The sequence below is a fragment of the Erythrolamprus reginae genome, chromosome 2 (genome assembly GCF_031021105.1).
Source record: "Erythrolamprus reginae isolate rEryReg1 chromosome 2, rEryReg1.hap1, whole genome shotgun sequence".
Taxonomy (NCBI): domain Eukaryota; kingdom Metazoa; phylum Chordata; class Lepidosauria; order Squamata; family Dipsadidae; genus Erythrolamprus; species Erythrolamprus reginae.
The window spans coordinates 281591976-281615549 of record NC_091951.1 but is presented as its reverse complement, the minus strand read 5'-3'; the positions used below and the strand labels follow the sequence as shown (position 1 = coordinate 281615549).

Here is a 23574-nt window from a genome sequence, read left to right as displayed (position 1 = left end):
AGTCAAATTTTAGCACAAATTTGAACAAAATGCAGGATTCATATTGTTCTGTCGGGCTCTCTGGTAGAATCCTCCCAAAAATTCACAGGTACAAATTTCAGACACACATTTGACAATTCAAAACAATGTTCTTTATAATGAAAATTCACTTAACCTAAGCCCTCTTTTGGTATAGCAAAGACCACTCGTCTCCAAACAAACTGGTAATTTATACAAGTCCCTTATCAGTCCTGTGATACTTAGCCTGCAGCTGTGAGGCAATTCAAAGTCCTTTCACAAAGTGAAACACACTTTGCTCTGGTTTAGGTTCAAAGCAGGGAAAAATCAGCACACTAAAAGTCAAAGTCAGGAAAGCAGTCATGAAACATAACAATCAGATAATCCTCCACAATGGCCAAACCCACAGGCTGCTATTTATAGCAGCCTCACTAATTACCCCAGCCCAACCCAACCACAGGTGGCCTCATTTTCTTTGATAATAATCTCTCAGTTGTTATTGCCTATGCATCGCTCTCCACATGCGTGGCTGTATCATTAACTCTTGTTCTGAATCCAAGGAGGAGCTAGATAATTGATCTCCTTCTGAGCTGTCTGCCCCACTCTCCTCCTCCCTGTCACTCATGTCTTCTTGGTCAGAGGAGCCTTCATCATCAGATTCCACCGGGGGCAAAACAGGTCTGCAGCATGTGGATGTCTCCCCCACATCCACAGTCCTTGGGGCAGGAGCTGGGCCAGAGCTAACCACAATACATATTGGCTCCACCTTTGAAGGATCATTTCCAATATATCTCTGTTGTGTAATTTATGTAGCATTTGGCAATACAATAACGGTACTTAAACAACACTGACCTGGTCTTCCTTGAGAAATTTCTCAACATCAGCATATCCTGCCACATACTTGTGTTTAATAATCATCTCACACCATCGATGTCGAACCTTTTGTAAAACATAAAAAATAAAATAAAATAATTTAAGCGCTTATTAAAATGTGGCTGTGACATTTAAATTATTAACACTTTTAAAAGTGTTTCCCCCCCTCAAGAAAAACCCCTTCCATTTTACCCCTAGATTGTTAATATTAACCAGGCATGCTAACAATGCAACATGGCTCCATTGTAATTTAAAAAGTGTAAGTCTAAAACAATGTTACAATATCAAATAATTAAAGATAAAATCAAGTTTTAATAGCATGCTAAAAATATTTCAGTCTTGAAAATGTTTTTATTTATAAAGAACCTAAAATTATTCTCAGAGTAAAAAACATATGTGACGTTATCCCCAAGGACATGTTAAAAATGGCAACTGCTCTTAACAGTGCTCAGATTTAAACCAGAATTCATTAGAATTTTAAGGGGAAAAGAAATAATGCTAGTAGTTCTTTGTGCCACTGAGAATGACGAAGAACAAGGGATTTCTATCAAGGCTTTGTTTAGCTCTACATCTAAATTGGGATTCTTAGTTTAAGAGGATAGAAGGAATTTTTATAATCCCCAAAATTGCTGGGGAGTTATGCCACACGTTTTCACACGCATCCAGCTTGGGAACTGTTTTCCCATAGGCAAGAGGGTGTATGAACTTGAATTAGTGGAATCTGTCATGTAAACTTCTCCATAAAGAAATTGTCCCCCTCTGTCCCAGAGATTATTTTTGCCAGGTTCGCCTGGTTCACCAGTTATGGCCCTACTTGGACCAGGAAGCTCTCCGTACAGTCACTCAGGCCCTCATCACCTCCCATCTTGATTATTGCAATGCGCTCTACATGGGTCTACCTTTGAAAAGTGTTTGTCGACTGCAAATAGTCCAGAATGCAGCCGCGAGAGCTATCATGGGTGTACCTCGGTAATGCATATAATATATTTGCTCTGCGAGCTGCACTGGCTTCCTATTAGTCTCCAGGCACAATTCAAGGTGTTGGTTATTACCTATAAAGCCCTACATGGCTCAGGGCCAGGCTATCTACGGGACTGTCTCTTTGACGCATAACTCGTTGAGACCAATAAGAGCTGACAGAGTTGGCCTCCTCCAGGTCTCGTCGACTAAGCAATACAGGTTGGCAGGACCATGGAGGAGGGCTTTCTCTGTGGCTGCCCCAGCTCTTTAGAACCAGCTTTCACCCGATGTCCGCAATGCCCCCACCCTGCTAGCCTTTTGTAAAGCCATGAAGACCTGGCTGTGCCAGCAGGCCTGGGGGCTATAAATTTTACATTCTAGATGGCCAATTTTATGAATGGTGTGCATGGGTATGATGGTGACTTTTTATCTTTATGGGGTTTTTATTTATTTATTTATTATTTATTTATTGGATTTGTATGCCGCCCCTCTCCGTAGACTCGGGGCGGCTAACAACAATAGTAGAAAACATCATGTAAATCCAATATTAAAAACTAATACTAAAACAATTTAAAAAACCCTTATTTGTAAAACCAAACAAACATACATACAGACATACCATGCGTAAATTGTAAAGGCCTAGGGGGAAAGAATATCTCAGTTCCCCCATGCCTGATGGCAGAGGTGGGTTTTAAGGAGCTTACGAAAGGTGAGGAGGGTGGGGGCAATTCTAATCTCCGGGGGGAGTTGGTTCCAGAGGGCCGGGGCCGCCACAGAGAAGGCTCTTCCCCTGGGGCCCGCCAAATGACATTGTTTTGTTGACGGGACCCAGAGAAGGCCCACTCTGTGGGACCTAACCGGTCGCTGGGATTTGTGCGGCAGAAGGCGGTCTCGTAGATACCCTGGTCCGGTGCCATGAAGGGCTTTATAGGTGATGACCAACACTTTGAATTGTGACCGGAAATTGATTTTGTAATGTTTTAGTTAGAAATGTTCGACTTCTTTTATCTTTTGTATCTATTTTACTGTTTTTTTATTACTGTTGTAAGCCACCCTGAGTCCTTCGGGATTGGGCAGCATAGAAGTCGAATAAATAAATAAATTTTCAACTGATTGTAGCACTTATATTCACAAACATTCACACAGTTCAATGGTCCTGCACTACAAAGAGACAATGGCTTCCCCTTTTTATTAATCTAGGGTCATCTTCCCTCACTCTGATGAGGAATAAAGGCAAGAAGGTGTTGTGGTTGGTTCTCAATTCATGCCCAGAAATTTTTCCCCAAGCAGCAAGTATTGTTCTCTCTGTCTCTTTCAAAGGTCTAGTTCTAGGAAGTTTTGGGGCCTCCATGGGGAAAAACCCCACGAAAACTCGGCAGTTTTAATTCTGTTACAAGAATTTTGGTATAAACCATGATTTTACTATCATCCTCCAACACCTTGTCCACTATAGTGAACTACTTGCTGCAACACAGGTTTTTATTTACTGAGAAAATATGGAAGAAAAAACATGTCTTTTGCCAAGTTGCTGATAGGCTATCCTCCCATCCTAGTGCTTCCTCGCCCTATTCTATGGCAAGAGAAGGAATAGAAACATAAAGGGCCATTACACTGAACAGGTGGTAACATCTCATGACTCAAGAGCTAATCAGTACCTACAAAAAATCAAATACTAACAATTTAATAGGATATGATGAAATAGGCAGAACAATTCCCATTTAATTATTTGTGGCATTTTATGTATTTAGGCACAATTTATACAGTAATGGAATTAAGATTAAACAATACAACAAGCAAACAAAAAAGCAATATACAGTGATCCCCCGGGTATTGCGATCCCGATCATTGCGAAATGGCTATATGGCGATTTTGCAACCCGGAAGTAAAAACACCATCTGCGCATGCGCGCCCTTTTTTCTATGGGCACGCATGCGTAGATGGCGCCGGGCAGATCAGCTGCTGGGTGGCTTCCCTAGGTCTTCCCCCTCTTGCTGGCGGGAGGGCGAGCGGCGGGCATCAGCGAGGAGTTTCCCCACCACCCACGCAAACTCCTCGCTGCCGCTCGCCCGCCCTTCGCCCGCCCACGCCGTTCATTCTCGCCGCTTCCCAGCTGAGTCCTGAAGTGAATTGGCTTCAGGACTCAGCTGGGAAGCGCGAGCGAGCGGCGCCGGCGAACGGCTTGTCCGCCGCCTGCCTGCCCGCGCGCTGGCCCGCCCACGCCGTTCATTCTCGCCGCTTCCCAGCTGAGTCCTGAAGCCAATTGGCTTCAGGACTCAGCTGGGAAGCGCGAGCGAGCGGCGCCAGCGAACGGCTTGTCCGCCGCCTGCCTGCCCGCGCGCTCGCCCGCCCACGCCGTTCATTCTCGCCGCTTCCCAGCTGAGTCTTGAAGCGAATTGGCTTCAGGACTCAGCTGGGAAGTGCGAGCGAGCGGCGCCAGCGAACGGCTTGTCCGCCGCCTGCCTGCCCGCTAGCGAGGAGCCGAAGATTGGGGGCCGTGCGGCTGTTTTAAAACGTCGCCGCCGGCATGGGGGGCTTGCCAGCACCCCCCGGACCCCCAACTTGGGTTTGGGGGGCTGCTAGGAAGCCCCCCATGCCGGCGGCGACGTTTTAAAACAGCCGCGCGGCTTCCCAATGAGTCCCGAAGACAAACGCGGAAGTTCGCCTTTGACGTTTGTCTTCAGGACTCAGTTGGGAAGCTGTGCGGCTGTTTTAAAATGTCGCCGCCAGCATGGGGGGCTTCCTAGCAGCCCCCCAAACCCGGGTTGGGGGTCCGGGGGGTGCTGGCAAGCCCCCCATGCCGGCGGCGATGTTTTAAAACAGCCGCGCGGCCCCCAATCTTCGGCTCCTCGCTAGCGCTGCGGAAGTAAAAACACCATCTGCGCATGCGCAGATGGTGTTTTTACTTCCGCAGCGCTACTTCGCTAAACCCCGATCATTGCTAGGGGTCCTGGAACGGAACCCTCGCAATGATCGGGGGATCACTGTATTCAGTGTTTTGTTTATTCTTAGTGATTATCAGAATATAAGCAATTGTGAAATAAAATGATTCATTTTGCAGACTAACCCTCTTTCTGCATGGCACAGTTCAACCCTGATCAAAAACCTCAGAACTGGTTCATGCTCCCCATTTCTCAAATTAACAACTTGTAAATTCACCCAATTTGGACTTGAGCTTTAGCTGCTCTTGAAGAATTCGCCAAGGAAGGGACATGGGCTAATTTCTTATTTCCAGAAGTGGTCCAAAGTTTGAGTTTGATTGTCTATAGTTACCAATATTAACATGCTTATGGATACAACTTCAAGCACATTATCTGAGAATAAGCCACCCAAACACTATGAGTTACAATCAAACAAACAGAATCTAGCTTTATACAATGGACTGACAAATAGTTTAGATGTAATGTTTATCATATATTCTCAAACTAGACTATTATTCATTTAGAGAAACATGGAAAGAATCAAAAAATCCATAAGAATCTTTTCTTAATTTTCCTTGCCTTGAGGATGGAAAAAAAACCTGACTTCAGAAAACAGTCTTTTTATTTAAACATAAATCACTGAAATCAATGTCTTTTTGTAAATTATAAGTATATGTTTTAAATTGGGATGAAAATCAGAGCATTTAATTAATCTTCCACTTGGAAAAAATGTGTTGTAAACTTATTATAATGAATCAACTAAATCAGTATTTTGACTACTTTGGTAATTTCTTCTTAAAATAATTATTCCAACAGACATGTTCACTAATAAGTTTGAGAATCGGCTCATGCACAAACAAGAAAATATAAAAAGAAAATGGTTTAGTCAGTGACTTGCAAATACAATCTAGAAGGCAAGTAATTCAGAACACATGCTTTATTAAAAACAAAAACAAAAAACTATTACTTTAGTCTTTAGAAAAAGTCCACCAACTTCAGGGAGTTAGTGGCTGGTTTTAATTTTAAAGATGTCAGGAAAAAAACCCACCCAATTTTGAATTGTAAATTATTTCACGTTATAATACAAAAGAAACAAAAGATTCTATACAATATATTACTATAACTTCAGAGGCTTTCAGATCCTTATAGCTTCATAATTTTATTGAAACCAGAATAAAAATCAGCTGCCAAGAACAGACTCATTCACATATTCAAATAGCATATACTTCTTGTCATTTTTAGGTAAGGAAATTATACATAGAAAAAAATATGTACTGATATACTTTTGCTGCTAGTTCTATTCCTGCAGTATCAAAACAAAAAACCCGAAAACCTCACAATCACAGAAATTACTTCTCATGATACACAAGATAAACCTTGATGTTATTAGGAGGGTACTTAAGGAAGTTATAACCCCTCTTGATATCTGCAAGGATGAAGGGCAGTTTACTTAATAAACATCAAGCATTTTGCAAAGTAAACATTATTACTTCTGCTTAAAATGAAAGAGCTGAAGAAATGATTAGAGACATTAGCATTTAGATCAAAGATTAGGCTATCCTGTAATTAAGAATTCACATAATAATAGTTTCCAGACTATCAGATGCACAATAATACCACAACTGCTAAAATAACCCTGAATTCAACTCCCATAACCAGCTGCATTAAAGTAAATGTTCACATGCTACCGAGCACATGTTGCAGAGTTGGCGTCATCTGCTCCCCATCTTGCACACGGCTCAATGTGACACATATTGTTCCCTGGCGTAAGCATGTTAACCCCTGAAACCATGATTCATTTAGGCTTATAGATAAGATCCCCTGTTCATCCCCAAGCTTTCCAGGTAAAAGGTTTCATTTCTGGGAGTAGAAGGACCGTTGAACTTACCTGAACGGTCTTCTCGATGCACTGCAAGGAGAGTCCAGGATGGGTTATTCTCAGCCTGATTGGCTGGGACTGAGTTCAATTTAAATATTTAGATATTAGTCAGGCACCGCCCCTCTTAGCCCTCCAGTCTGAATAATACGAAGGAGCAGAATGAACCACCAAACCATTTATTTAACTACACACTGGAGAAAACTCCAACAAGAAAAAGAAATAAACTACGACCCTGGTCCCAAAGCCGGGCGGGTCTGGACTCTCCTTGCAGTGCATCGAGAAGACCGTTCAGGTAAGTTCAACAGTCCTTCTCCAATGCACTTGCAAGGAGAGTCCAGGATGGGATATGCCCAAGTTACAGTTAAAGGGAGGGAGAAGGCTGGACCAGGGGCGTCGGAAAGGAACACACCCCCTGCAGAACTCTCCTCCCAAAGGCTGCCTCCGCAGAAGCATACGTATCAATCCTATAATGTCTTATAAACGTGGACGGGGCCGCCCAAGTGGCCGCCCTACAAATATCCTCCAGTGAAGCCTGAGTCCTCCAGGCCGAAGACGCGGCTGCACTGCGGGTTGAGTGTCCAGTGATCCCTGGCGGAATAGAGGCATTCTTGGCGTTATAAGCTTCAGAAATGCACTCCCGCAACCAACGGCTAATCGTCTGAGAGGAGATCTTCTTCCCCAAGGTTCTACTGGCAAAAGACACAAAGAGAGCCTCAGACTCTCTGAACGGTTGAGTCCTGCGTATATATATATATTTTAACGCACGTCTAAGGAGAAAACAACTTTATATCTAATAAACAACATACTATAAAAAACCCCGTTAAAACAAGTTTAACAGGAGAGGAAAACTCTAAGTCCCATTCTGCGACTGAGTTTTTTTAGACTGGAGGGCTAAGAGGGGCGGTGCCTGACTAATATCTAAATATTTAAATTGAACTCAGTCCCAGCCAATCAGGCTGAGAATAACCCATCCTGGACTCTCCTTGCAAGTGCATTGGAGAATAATATGGACTCGAAGCCCCAAACTTCGGACTACTCTGAGTCAACAAAGTTCTGTAAAGTATCAAAAGCAATAAATTTATTTGATATGGAAATAATTAGGAGTGCAGCATTTTGGATTCAAAGGAAAATGAGGGTTTAAAATGTGTGGGTTTTGGGGGGGGAGGCTCATGTAGCACCTTGGATCAACTCCTTAAAGCAACTGTTTTCTTATCCAAGGATCACAGGGCTGTCTGTAATTGCAATACGATCCTCGGTAAAAGCATCTTTGGTTAAAAAAAGAGAGGCCTATAGATCCTTGGCAATTCTTACATTGGGAATACAGTACAGTATTGTTTCCTTTGAAGCAAAACCGTATCCATAAATTACTGCAATGTTTGAGGGCAAATGTAACTGTATCACTTAAAAAAAAAAAACTGGTGTTGTTTGGTTAGCAGTAGTTTAAGAGTACGTATATTTTGTGCACCTGATCCATAAAAAGAAAAAGGGAAAGAGAAATATACCTTTTCCACAATCAGAGATCAAACTGCAAAAGGTCGTTCTAGGTAGCAAGAGCGGCGGCATAGAAATTTACCAAGTAAGTAAATAAATAATAGAAATTACGAATTCCCAAAAGAGCATTATGTAGTCAGACTTGACCATGGGGATAATAGTTATAAAGGCAAACAAAACCTACTTTGAAGTTAGCTTGGAAAGGAAGAGGAATACCATTGATATTCTTGTATCCATTGTATCTGCTTGTATCCATTGGATATGATTGCTAAGAAATGAAACCATCCCCCACTCCAGATCAAGATACTTGTAGTTGTACAAGTGTGGTTAAATACAGGTAGGAATTCTCTTTAGGACAGGGCTGTTAAACTCCCAGCGTCACGCGCTGATCACTCCCAGGACTGATTTAGTGAAGGGCGGAAAAGCCCTGATATGTCACGTGATGCCGCCGTGATAATATGATTTTGGCCCCCCTGCTTTAGGACATACTGCTCACCCATCTCCAATTGCTATCAGTTGATCATCTGGGTGATCAATCACTGGCTTGAATTCCTTTGCATCCACATCATGTGTGTTTGGGAGGAGAATTTTAATACATGAGCAAACATCAAACAGAAGAGTGTAATTAATTAAGAGACTAGCATATCTACCAAATATCGTTTCCCCACTTTGAATTGAGACAATTAGTTCAGTTTAAAGGATGCAAATTCAACCAGTTCCATTCTGTATAATCAGTTATATGCTTGTTCTTACAAGACTGTAGAATAATTGGATACAACCAACCAACCAACCAATCAACCTTCTTTCAAAACATTTCATTAAAATTGTAGCTTTTAATGTGTGCTTTTAAACTCCGGAATTTATGGATATTTCTGGATATGGTTCTCTTTCAACAATAGAAAGGTTCTACAATAGAATATTTTCAAACTACCCTAGAAAAGATTATTATAGTCAATTGAAATTTGCACTTGTAATCAGCACAGAAATCTTATAGAAAACATTACTCTCAAAAACTGTTTTCCAGTCAACTAATTCTAAGTGCTATATAAAATTAATAATAATATGCATTTTAATCATATAAAATGTATACTGAATATTAAAAAACACTATAGGAGCATACCATCAATTTTTACGAAGGGTGTCTCTTCTCTTTTCCTTTATAAGAATTGTACACAGTTTTTAGCTAAAAGGCATTAAGAGCAGAAGAAATTATACACATACAAACACATATGTCATACTCCAGATTTATATTTATAAATTTATGTAAACATAAGTCATACTCCGGATTTATATTTGTATTTGTATTTTTCTCTAGTACAGTAACTAACAGAACACTGCTATTAAAATGCTAAAGGAAAATACTGTTGTTTTGATTTTCTTCAGCTCTTTTGGTATGAATAAGACTATTCAGCAGTCAATTATCAAATCTATTTCTTTTTCTGACCATTTGATGAACATTTCTGTCAGCTATACAGTAAATTGTCCAGTGGCATTGCCACATAGCCCTTATGATTTCACCACAGCACCCCTACCTCTGATGCAAGAACTTTTATCTTTTCCAATTTGCTCAGTACAATAAAGCACCTTATGGCTCAGTTGCTACCAGATTTTCTATTGTATCATGCTGCAATTGTGACCACTGGCCTTCTTCTTCAAAAAAAAGAAGCTCAAAACAGTGATTCTGGATTGTTTGCTTTGGAATAAACCAGAGATAAAAGACTCAGTTTGATCTCAGTTTTTTATTCAGCCTTGAAAAAGAAACACAAAAAGAAACTCAGAAAGGAACCCCCGGTTCAACAACCCGTTATGTTCCATCTGAACAGCCTACGGCAGCTGGTTGCTCATTCATCATAACCATGAAAATGGAATTCCAGAGTTCTTGGAACATCAACAGAACTCCATATGTTCTTAACTCCAAAGCAGTTATAAGAAAAATGTTTCCTCCTATCATTTTCACCCAATAATCACTATTGCTTATTACTTATGAATCAAATGCTTAATCACTTATCCCAAAGAATAAAACTGAGGGTAGAAGGAATAAAAGGAAAAAAATACCCTGTTTTTCAAAAGATTATCTGAAAATAAAATTTTCTTTCTTTCTTTCTTTCTTTCTTTCTTTCTTTCTTTCTTTCTTTCTTTCTTTCTTTCTTTCTTTCTGCTATCTCTCTGTGTGTAACTTTTTCCTAAACTTCCTCCTGGCTGATTGATTGATCAACTATGCGCTCTATAGTAGGTTCAGTTCCTAGCAACCAGTTGAATAGATTTTTCTTCATAACAAGCTATCCCTAATGTTCTCATCACCACTGTGAGTCTACAGACTGCTTGCTACTGGTTGTTGTTGTCCTTCCCTTCCTCTTCTCTCAGCATTAAAGCCTTATCCAGAGAATCAGTTCTTCACATAATATGACCAATTGTAGATAATTTGAGCTTGTTTATTTATTTATTTGATTGGATTTATATGCCCAACTCCAGCTGGACTCTGGGTGGCTTACAGTCATGAGAATAAATACCGGCAGTATAAAACAAACAAGAGCAATACATACAATAGAATGGTATAAAAGACATTGTAACCCTAAAAAGCCATACATACTCTCACTCATTCATGGTCCCAGGCCCACCAGAAAAGCTGGGTCTTGATGGCTTTCTTGAAGACCTGTGTTATACCTCTGGGGATAACATGGATCTCCAGAGGTAGCTGGTTCCAAAGTGATGGAGCTGCCACAGAGAAGGCCCCTGAGGTCCCACCAGCTGACATTGATGGACAGGACCTGGAGAAGGCTGACTGTGGGTCCTTATTGGTTGTAGGGGTAGAAGACGGTTCTGTAAATAGTCTGGTCCTAAGCCATGTAGGACTTTAAAGGTAATTACCAACACCTTGAATTGCACTCGGAGGTCAACTGGCAACCAATGCAGTCCCACAGAGAGTTGGAGTAATATGGGTGAATCTTGGTACACCTACTATGGCTTACACAGCTGCATTTTTAACCAGCTGGTGTTTCCAAACGCTCTTCAAGGATAGCCTCATCTAGAGCGCATTTATGGTTTGAGCAACTCTGGGTTGATTTGTCCAAAGAGAAATTTATTTTCTTGGTTGTTCGACACCAATTATCCAATATCCAAATTCCAAAGTGCCAATATTCTTCCTATTTTGCTTCTTCAAAGCCCAACGGATACTTCCGTAATGTCACAGATAATACCATGGCTTATGTGATTCTGATCTTTGCAGGTATAGACACATCATGGTTATCTTCAACTTTCAGTGTTGACTTTTGGAAGGAAGTCCTGCTTTTATCATTCTTTGCATGAACACCATTCATCACTATGAACTCAGTATATTTATAAGCCTCTTCTTTTCACAAACTATTTCTGGGAGCCGGTATAACCTCTACCATTATAATACAAAGAAAATATGGCAGCCAGGGAGGACAAAATTATGCCAGTCTTCCAGACTGCTAGGTATATGTATCAACTTATTACTAAGGGCTGCTTCTTAATGTATTCCTGCATTGTGATGCAAAGTGAATGCTTTAGAAAAATACCTGCTGTGGAGTTCTTTAGCAGGTTCAAAGCCAGAGCAGACAAATTATTCTAAATCATAACTCTGGATGCTTATTTAGGCACACCTAAAATGAAGCACCACACAGCTTATTGTGCTGGGGAAGTGTTAGGTACATTTTTGACCTTCAGTACTAAAAATGAATTATAGTGCAAACAAAAATAAATTAGTGCTTCACAGTATGGTTTCCCAACTCCAAGATGAGTATCATATTGACATTAGATTATGTTACTGTGTTTGAAATCTCACCCCAGGCTAACCTTCTACTTGCATCAAAGGAACAACTGCATAGCTCTTAGGAAGATGTATGCTACCGTAGCATCTTGCCTCAACAGCTAAGCTTTATTTACAGAATATCTGCAGTCTACATTGGAAATTGTATACTCTCCTCTTATTTATTCAACTTAATAGAGCAGAGATGGTACAGTGGTTAGAGTACAGTACTGCAAGCTACTTCAGTTGACTGCTAGCTGCAGTTCAAATCTTGTCAACCCAAGATTGACTCAGCCTTTAATCTTTTTGAGATGATAAAATGAGGACCCAGATTGTTGGGGGCAATATACTGACGTGGTATATAAGACTAAATGCTATTGGTATATGTAAAATATATGTTAAGGGAAGATGGATTGAAGGGAGATTACCATGGTTTTAAAACTGGAGAAAGATACATCAATAACTTTGCTGTGCTAATAATACTACTCTGATAGCCAAAAATGCAAAGGATTGGTAAACTCTTATAATAAAAGCCAAGGAGCAGAGAGAAAAAATAAGACTTAAATAAATAAGATAACAATAACAACAATACTCAGCCTAAAAATATCACAATAAAGATATTGAAGTGATAGATAGCATCTGCCTCTTAGAATCAACTTTAAAGGAATCAGCAGTTAAGAAATACACAGCCCCGATGTCCTTGGAAAACTTATTGAAATGCCATGAAATATCTATACCTACAAAGATCAGAATCGTGCAAGTGATTCTGATGGAATCTATGGAAGCAAAAGTTGGATCTTGAAGAAACAGAAATATTAACCCTTTGGACATTGGTGTGGAGAAGATTCCTCAGCATGTCACAAACAGCCAAAAAAACAAATTACATTCTTTCTGAAATATGCAACTTTGAGTTTTTGTTTAAAAGGATGATTTCAGCTGAACAACACCTAGGTTCTGGCAGCTAAAAGACATTATGCACTTGCTCCATTTATGTTCAAGTTTTTAATGTAAGGAAGAAAAAGAAGAAAACTGCATTAGAAATATACAAGCGGTTTAATCTCAAAATTATTATTTGCAGCCCTTCCGATAATAATTTTGCAATGTTTCAAGATAAAGCACCCCGAAATTTGGAATAACATCATTTACAATTTGAATTCCATATTTATTATATGTAACAGTTATTAGGGCATTTATGTTCTGTTTACATAAGATGGGGAAATACAGAAAGATAACTGTGCATAAGCCAAAATTTATTCGTTCATTTGGTATTTTTGCTTTCCTCCAGGAATTCACAGTTTCGGCAAACTGCACATTCTTTCTCCTTTTCTAGCATTCAAATTAACCCAATGAGAAAGAGATAGAAGATTGGTCTACAACTTCTTTGAGGTACAATCTGTCTGTCTCTCTCTCTCTCTCCTCCACCCCTTCTCTCGATAGATAGATAGATAGATAGGTAGGTAGGTAGGTAGGTAGGTATCACATGTTTTTGCTGAATTTTTAAAATTAAGAAAGACTAGGATAACACTATTTCAGCCTTGTTCTGGCCTCAACTGACAGAAAAAACATACATACATACATACATACACACATACACACACACACACATACACACACATACATACACACATACATACATATATGCACACACAGAGTTTTAAAAATAAAGTAAAATTTTAAGACAGACATAACTTGGGAGAAAAAGAAAATAATTTAGCCATGACTTTGTCCCCTCCCCCCAAACAAATGCTGCGTGGTGGCAAACTTGCCAAAGGATTAAGCAGAACAGATGAGACACTGCCCAATTCAAAAGCTAGTAAACATAAATATTACTTTGTGGTAAACATGTTCTCTGATGCCTGCCAGATTTTTCATGGTTTGGGCGATGGATAGAAGTTATCTTCTTCTTATGCATAATTCATTTGAGAAACTCAAGAGTTCTCTATAGTTTATAGCAACGTAACTCTGGCTTGTGAAATAAGATTTTACAGTTACACATGCTTCTTTACTACAATGGAACAGTTGTATATGTGTTATTAGGCATCTCTGGATATTATGCCTTAGCTTGCATTGCTCAACGTCTGTTTTCATTCTGCCTTCTTATATTTTTATTTTTCCCTCCTCTGCCCTCCCACTAGTAACTCTAAAAGGCTTGATCCACAGCATGTCTTAAACTGGTGGAAGTAGAAAAATGTCATGAAATAAACTTCTATAGTCTCTGAGGATTGCTTTAAATGGGGTCATTTAGGAACATTATACAGCAGTGCTTCTCAACCTTTCTAATGCTGTGCCCCCTTAATACAGATCCTCATGTTGTGGTGATCCCCAACCATAAGCCTAGTGTCAATTCTTCCAACAGAGCTTTAAGCTGATTGGCAGGAAGGTCAGAGGGATACCCCCACTTGTAAACGCCTGATCGATCGGATTGTAAAAATATGTTCCAAGGTGCCAGAATAGAAGATTTAGTTCCTAACATCATGAGAAATTTGTCTTTTCCCATGATCTTAAGCGACCCCTGTGAAACGGTCGTTCAACTACCCCAAAGTGGTCCCGAGCCCCAGGTTGAGAATCATTGATATACAGGAAGGGCCCAGCCGCTAATGTGAGGACTGATTTTTTTTCATTATAGACACAACTTACTGAAGAGTCATAGGGAGCCTATCACATGAATAATAGAAATGTAAATGTTGCAAATACTTCAGCAGATCAATTCTAATTTCAGCTTCTCATTTTTAATGGGAAATGGCCATATCTTAGCTTTCCAAATAATTGTGAAAATAAAACTGTAATTCTTTATCCCAAAACAGTTTGGGATGAGCTCATACCACATGCTATTGCTGCAGGAAGCATGGCTGGTGAATAAATGAGGCGGCTCCTTTTCAGTGTGGTTTTTCAATTCTGAACTCTCCCGAATAAAGTAAAAGCACATTTTTTTTTAGTGTGGCTTCGGTTTTAGCTGCTGTTTGTCAGTTCATGGCTTACAGTGTTTGGTGCACACTTTGTATTCTTAATTTTGCTAGTGTTGTCCAGATTTATTGTTTTAAAGGGTTAGGGTTGTGTCCACGTGCATGTGTTTAGGTGCATGCTAGTTTTGTGGACTTTTTCTGCAGAAGAACAGTTGATACGTTGTGATAAAAGCAATACCTCAATTTACAACACAACTGAACCCAAAATTTACCGTATAAGATGCACCAGAGTATAAGAAGCACCTTAGTTTGGGGGGAGGAAAATAGGGGAAAATAATCAGCCTACCAGGTATTTATCTGATTAGTCTTTAATCTGATCAGCTTCAGCACATTAGTTTGATGGTTTTGAGCCCAACTACTTGCTTTTTATCCCCTGGTTGGGGATAAAAAAACAGTTTCTAAAACACTTCACTTCTATCTCCCTTCAGAGAGAAACAATGAGAAAATCAGGCAAAGGGAAGATCACTTCGCAGATGGCTTCACTGGTTAGGGCTGAAAAAAGACTCAGCTGATTTTCGGAGGGAGCAGCAATGAAAGAAGTGGGACTTTTTTCCACTTAAAATGAATCTCATAAAATGTGGACCAAAATAGTCAGGGGCTTCCTGGCTAATCAAAATTTATTCCTTAGAGAAATTTGTGAAATTTACGTAAAAGGGTATTTCATTTCATGCTTAATACACTAGAAGAAATCTCCAAAATTCATTGTGTATATTCTACAAAATATAGAATTTTAAAACTCTTCTAATTCTCTCACTGAAACTGACCAAAAATATAATAATAATGGGTATACATGGCAACCACTTGAATCCTTCATCTTTACTACTATCAACACATTGTAAGACATCCCATGCCCCCCCAAAAAACATTCATGCTGAAAACCAGTTCATTGCACAAGCCTTTTGCACAATGAAAGGCATATTCAAAAGCAACTCTCTTCAGCTGTAACCAAAAAACCTAGGCAAGAAAAACCAAATGTACAGGTGAAACTCAGCTCAATAGCAGTAACTGCAAGAAGGATCCTTCAGCACTAGTGAATAATCACTTAAATCTGAGCTAGCAACCGTCAAAAAAGCCAACACAGAGATAGAATCAAAATCACATGAAGTGTGAGTACCACTTTATAATGCTTTAGTAAGATACACTTGGAATATTGCATCCAGTTTTGGTTACCACAATATGAAAAGATGTTGATACTCTGTAAAAAGTGCAGAAAATAGCAAACCAAAGATAATTAGGGGTTGGAGGCTAAAGCATATGAAGGATGGCTGCAGGACTTGGATATGTCTGGTCTACTGAAAAGAAGGACGAGGGTTGACATGATAGCAATGTTCCAATATTTGACAGGCTGCCACAAAGAAAAGGGTCTCTACCCATGTTTCAAAGCACCAGAAGGCAAGACAAGAAACTATGGTGGAAACTAATCAAGGAGAGAAGCAACCTAGAACCAAGGAGAAATGGTGAGAGCAATTGGAATAAAAAAACAACCCTGTTATTTTGGGATGGTCATTACTTAGCACATTTGTCCACATTTGTCAGTATGTTAAGAACTGTGTGGTCTTACTATGTGGGTTTAAAAATATAATTATGGAATTTAAGCCATGGAGGCTTTTTGGTGGTTTGCCAATAACAGTATCACTGGTTAGGTGGTGTGTCCAACACCTACTTCCTGGGGCCAGGCAATACAGCCATGTCATTGACCTAACAGGAGACAAATTAGGTGGGAAGAGTATCTTATTACTTGAAACTTCATATTCTACATGTTTTCTTCTTTGATCTCCTGTTTTTATGGCTTATCAGGTTTTGTCAGTTCACATGCTGTCAATTACAGTATATATACAGTCCTCGGAGATGGGCAGCATATAAATCTAGATAGATAGATAGATGATAGATAGATAGATAGATAGATAGATAGATAGATAGATAGATAGATAGATAGAAGATAGACAGACAGACAGACAGACAGACAGACAGACAGACAGATAGATATTCTCTTCATAAGAAACAGTTTCTAGCAATTGTCTCCAGTTCTTTTGATTTATCTAGACATCTCTTCACAATTTCTTCCAAAAATCTAAGGGGCTTCCGCATGATTTACCAAAAGTCTACTGTGAACCCTGGAACCACTATATGTATAGATAACTTTTGTAAATGTTTTCATTGATATCAGTTTGTAAAGGCAAACAGGTTTCACCAAAACCTGTTAAAAATACTCTAAGAAATTGCATATGTACCCTGTTTCTCCCAAAATAAGACATCCCCTGATAATAAACTCAATTGAGCTTTTGGGTGCATGGCAATAAGGCCAAGCGCTTATTTCAGGGTTCAAAAAAATATAAGACAGGGTCTTATTTTCGGGGAAACATGCTATAATGTACATTGAGATATATTATCAGTTAGAATATTTAACTTAACACTTGCACTAGGGCAGTGATGGCAAACCTTTTCAGCACAGAGTACCCAAACGTGCATGCGTGCAGTGGAACACTGGAAACCCAAAGTCCAGCTGGCTGGTGCGGTGGCCAAGTGGTCTTCGGATTTCTGGTGTGTGCATGAGCACTAGATAGCTGGTCTTTGGGTTTCCAGTGCTCTGGCATGTGCAAAGACCAGCTAGCTGGCACGCATGTGCACACCAGAAATCAGAAGAACATCTAGCGATGGGGTGCATGACCACAGAGATGGCTCCGGGTGCCACCTCTGGTACGCATGCCATGGGTTCACCATCACTAGGCAGATAGTAACTTAATGTTACACATTAAAGTAACTGAACAATTAATCTGACCAACAAGTTAACAATTCAAAAAGAATTGATGATCATTCTATCTATTCTGAACATTTCACATTTTCTCCTGTCTTTCAAGATCTCTCTCACATATACATATATTGCATTTAATTATACATATTTGAATGTTACTCAAAGCCATTCATAGAAACATAGAAACATAGAAGTCTGACGGCAGAAAAAGACCTCATGGTCCATCTAGTCTGCCCTTATACTATTTTCTGTATTTTATCTTAGGATGGATATATGTTTATCCCAGGCATGTTTAAATTCAGTTACTGTGGATTTATCTACCACGTCTGCTGGAAGTTTGTTCCAAGGATCTACTACTCTTTCAGTAAAATAATATTTTCTCATGTTGCTTTTGATCTTTCCCCCAACTAACTTCAGATTGTGTCCCCTTGTTCTTGTGTTCACTTTCCTATTAAAAACACTTCCCTCCTGGACCTTATTTAACCCTTTAATATATTTAAATTTTCGATCATGTCCCCCCTTTTCCTTCTGTCCTCCAGACTATACAGATTGAGTTCATTAAGTCTTTCTTGATACGTTTTATGCTTAAGACCTTCCACCATTCTTGTAGCCCGTCTTTGGACCCGTTCAATTTTGTCAATATCTTTTTGTAGGTGAGGTCTCCAGAACTCATCAAAAATAAAGCTTGTTCCTTTGTTTCAAGGAGATGGGAGCAAATCCCCTCCTTGTGGCATTTATTGTGTTTTGAGCCACAGAAACTTCCTTGTTTAGGCAGACAAGAGTATGTACCACAACATTCCCTTTTGAGGACTGTTGGTTCTTGTTATCCAGTAGCTGTAGAAACTGTAATGGTAATGTTATCTCTGTTTCCTTTCTTGAAGGCTAGAGTGAAGCCCTTGACTTCACCTTGCAAGATGAAGCTGAGGTAATATATCTCCCACAGAGGTTGTGGCTTTCCTTCCAATACACACACACACACACAGAGACATACCCAAGTACATTTGGCACAATTTATGCCAGGAGATAATGAAAAATCAGTCTAGTGTAAAAAATTCACATAGGTCTTGGTGTCCTGGCACGCAACCATCACACAGGGAATGCAGCTCCGATGTTACCTTCTCAGTTATTTCTCTTCCAGATATAGAAGTCCTGACATTTCTTTGGTATTTGTATGTGATTAAAATATACCTAAATATAACTTAATTTCTATAAATAGCAAAGTGTGTTTCAAGGCCAATTAAAAATAAATCTGGTCTTTAGGACATCTATAAACAACAAATATGTTAAAGCTGAAATAAACTTTACCTATTATCTTAAATATTTCCTTGGATGAAGGAGATATTTTTCAATTGTGGAGCTTTTAATTTCATGTACTGACCTTTAAAAAGCTTCAATCAACATTCCAGTAACCACTGAAAGATATTACGACAACTGCAGCAATCTAAAACCTGCCTTTGTCTTAATTTAGTTTCACATATAATTCTATTTATGGAACAAATCTAGTGCAGACGCTTCCTTTTGTTGTTATACAAAACAAAATACGGTATCACCTTCTGAAAGGAGGCTTGTAGTAAATGAAGAATAGTTACTACTTGCACAAATACAATAATGCTAAAACATTAAGAGGTGTTTAAGAAAAGACTGGACAACCATTTGCCTGAAATGGTATAGAGTTTTCTGCTTGGGCAGAGATTTTGACTAGAAGGTTCCTTCCAACTTTGTTATTCTGTTATGTAGTTTTGGGTTAAGAAGGTCTCCTTTCACCCTTCTCTTTGCATTTGTCCTCCAAATGGCCCCAAGGAAGGCCCAAAGGTGCTTTTCCAAAGGCAACTAGACTTCGTTTTTCCTTGAAAGCGCTTCACTTATCATCCAAGAAGCAATTCTGAAGAAGCTTCTCGGTTGAGAAGCGAAACTTCTTCAAGGAAAAATGAAGTCCAGTTGCCTTTAGAAAAGCACCTTTGGGACAACCAGGACCTGGATGACTGAGAACCCCCACAGACAGCCACAAGGAAGAGTTCTGAACTGATCGGCTTCACTTGGATTGCCTACAGTTTCTGTGTTATCCGAATTCAGACAAGCTATGGTGCATTTCATTTGTGATTGATATTTATTTTACTTATTTATTTAATTAGATTTGTATCCCGCCCACTCCCAAAGGACTCAGGGCGGCTTACAACAATCAATTTACAACATTAGTAATACTATAAAAACCCTTAAATCTTAGCAATACAATCATACCACATCATACATCCCAATCAAATCTTATTTAGGCTGGAATTAAGAGATGTCAGTCCTCAAGGCCCCCAGGCCTGCCGGAAAAGCCAGATTTTCAAGACTTTCCGAAAAGCCAGTAGGGTGGGGGCAGTACAGACCTCAGGGGGTAGTTGATTCTAGAGAGCCAGAGCCGCCACAGAGAAGGCCCTCCCCTGCGGGCCCACCAACCGACACTGCTTAGTCGACAGGACCCGGAGAAGGCCAACTCTGTGGGTTTTCTCAGTAGTTATATTGAAGGCTAAATACAGCGTAGGATTCAGATGATACAATTTACTCAAAACAGAAGCTTTCATTCCATCACGGTTGCAGAAAGGAGAAGAGGGATGCCCTCTGGAATCCTTAATATTTGAAGACCACCAGCTTGAGAGACTTTGTTTTGATCTACAGCCCCTCTTCATACCTCACTTGGCAATGTCACTCAGACACAGGATCACCATCAAAGGCCTCAAGAGCCTAATCTTTAAATAAGACAGTAAATGAAAAGTAGCTACTACTTGTACAATTTATCAAGAACCTGGCAGGGAACAAAAGCCCTGTCTGGAAAAACCCCAAGCACCCAGGAGGATATTTTAACTTCGTTCTTTTCAATTGTAACTGTTTTCTATCGGAATACCCACTTTAGCTGGTCTTTATGTTTTTAATTGCACACAGCCAAGAGTCACTCTGTGAGTAAAATGGGTGGTCTCTAAATCTGATATATAATTAAACAATAAATAAATAGACATACATACATATATACATACAGACAGACAGACAGATAGATAGATAAATGTTCAGAATAATCCCATTCCTAGATAGCGTTTTGTTTTTTTAAATACTCTATTTTGAACTAAATTAAGCTTTTGGATCACTTTAAAGACAGGACCGGTAAATCATTTAGTTCCCATACACACAAAGTTTTTAGAGTGCTTTGAAAATGTGTTCAGTTGCTATTTGTACTGCCTTCGGTTGTGATTTTTCTTTCTTTTTTTGTTAGCCAGCAAAAGCAGTCAGTTATTATGGGGTGCCTCAGGGGTCGGTCCTCTCCCCCCTGCTATTTAATATCTACATGAAACCGCTGGGTGAGATCATCCAAGGGCATGGGGTGAGGTATCATCAATATGCGGATGATACCCAGTTGTACATCTCCACCCCATGTCCAGTCAGCGAAGCAGTGGAAGTGATGTGCCGGTGCCTGGAGGCTGTTGGGGCCTGGATGGGTGTCAACAAACTCAAACTCAATCCAGACAAGACAGAGTGGCTGTGGGTGTTGCCTCCCAAGGACAATTCCATCTGTCCGTCCATTACCCTGGGGGGGGGAACTACTGACCCCCTCAGAGAGGGTGCGCAACTTGGGCGTCCTCCTCGACCCACAGCTGACATTGGAACATCATCTTTCGGCTGTGGCGAGGAGGGCGTTTGCCCAGGTTCGCCTGGTGCACCAGTTGCGGCCCTATTTGGACAGGGAGTCATTGCTCACAGTCACTCATGCCCTTATCACCTCGAGGTTCGATTACTGCAACGCTCTCTACATGGGGCTACGTTTGAAAAGTGTTCGGAAACTTCAGATTGTGCAGAACGCAGCCGCGAGAGCTATCGTGGGGCTTCCTAGATTCGCCCACGTTTCTACAACACTCCGTGGCTTGCATTGGCTGCCGATCAGTTTCCGGTCACAATTCAAAGTGTTGGTCATGACCTTTAAAGCCCTACATGGCATTGGACCAGAATACCTCCGGAACCGCCTACTACCGCACGAATCCCAGCGGCCGATAAGGTCCCACAGAGTTGGCCTTCTCCGGGTCCCGTCGACTAAACAATGTCGTCTGGCGGGCCCCAGGGGAAGAGCCTTCTCTGTGGCGGCCCCGGCCCTCTGGAATCAACTCCCCCCGGAGATTAGAACTGCTCCCACCCTCCTCGTCTTCCGTAAACTACTTAAGACCCATCTATACCGCCAGGCATGGGGGATTTGAGACACCTTTCCCCCAAGCTTATTATAATTTATGTTTGGTATGTATGTGCTGTTTGGTTTTTTAATTGATAGGGTTTTTTAGTTTTTTCTTAATATTAGATTTGTGCCTGTACAATATTGTTTTATTGCTTGTTGTGAGCCGCCCCGAGTCTTCGGAGAGGGGCGGCATACAAATCTAATAAATTATTATTATTATTATTATTATTATGGTGGCCGCTGGGGTTGATTTTCTTAATTGTAATCTATCTTCTTTTTTTCTTTCTTTTCTTAATTATATACTACAGAGAAGCTACATGGGTTGAATGGGCAAGTATCAATTAATAAATAATAGAAGTGGGTTCCTACTAGTTATAACTGTTTTTTTAGAATCATTAGTAAACCAGTGATGATGGTAGGGAGCCAGTTCTATCAGTGCCAGTCCGTGGGTGCCACTATCTTGATTTCGGCTTCTGCCCATGCGCAGAAGCTGACTTTTTGGCACTTCACACGAATCATCTGTGTGCCCATGCCGCATGGCTACATGGCATGCAATGTACATACAGCCATGCATTGCAGGAGGAAGTGAACCAGCGGCGAGGTAAGTTAGACCCCACCCTTATTACCACCCTTTGCACAAGGTCTGTTTTTTAAAAGAATTCAAAATGAAAAGCCGTATTTTACTTTTTCATAAACACACAATCTAATATTTTTAAGTACAAATTCTCATGTGTAGTTGAATATAAACAACAACAAAAAACAGTTTTACTCCCAAATATAAACAGGTACACAGTTAGCAAAAAGAAAATGAATCCACAATAAGGCACATATCATATAATTCTCTCCAGATGTGTGTATTTTTCAAACTCAAAAGACACAGTGGAAAGATGTGACTTGGCTGTACTAACCAAACTATGCAAGCATGCATGTACACACATGTGCTTTGTTACAAACAAACGTTTATTAAAAACATAGCCTGTAAAACTGAAAGCAGTCAATGCAACCCATGTTCTACCTGCATTGCCTTCGGGACAAATTTAAATTTTTAAAATTGATTTTTAAAAAACCCCTTAGAATAATCCTGCATTCCACATAATGCAATTGTTCTGTGCTATTGGCTCCGTTTGCGAGCTCCCCGTGTCTGTAAATGGATTACCTCTGCATCCTGCTCACGGAGGTGGTAAGTTTTCTGTAAGCATTCCAACATTTTTGAACAGAATGTCCCCTTCTGCAGGAGACATTCCAGAAGTAAGACCAGCTGGTCCGGGGAAAGCTAAAAGAAAATAAATAGCTTGTGAGATAAAATTATAGCCTTTTTGTAATTCAAATAAAAGAGGCCAGCCAGTGACTAGTCTCAGACAACATATGAAATTATACCATATGATTGTAATATATAGAAGCAGTGTATGAATTCATTATGAACATTCTCATGTCATTATTCTAAGAAACTCCTTTCACAAACATATTATCACCTAATGTACTTTGCAAAATATACCACCTTACTTAATTTTCATAAGAAATTTTCAAAAGCACAAATTATACTGTGTCACTTTCTGGAGATTTTAATACATATCAGGGTTGAAGAACTGTAGCAAAACAGAAATACAAATTTATCCAAATTTCTCTTTCAAAATTGAAATAGCAACAGTATACATCCCTATCTCCACATATATCCACCCCCTTTTAGTGCAATTCTAAGCATACTTATTCAGAGGTAAATTCCCTATGAATGTTCAATTAAGAGTATAAATAATTCTAGTTTACTGCATGAACA

The 23574-nt window shown here is 39.9% G+C and overlaps 1 protein-coding gene across 1 annotated transcript in view; it reads right to left on the bottom strand.

The window, feature by feature from the left end:
- The window catches only part of AOPEP (aminopeptidase O (putative)), a 259513-nt gene that overhangs the window by 6631 nt on the left and 229308 nt on the right, over positions 1 to 23574 (bottom strand). Inside the window, exons 14-15 of the mRNA XM_070742785.1 lie at positions 22957 to 23073; positions 850 to 936 (exon numbers count right to left, since the gene is read on the bottom strand). Coding sequence (XP_070598886.1) covers positions 850 to 936; positions 22957 to 23073 — 204 coding nt within the window. The remainder of the gene's footprint in view (positions 1 to 849; positions 937 to 22956; positions 23074 to 23574) is intronic.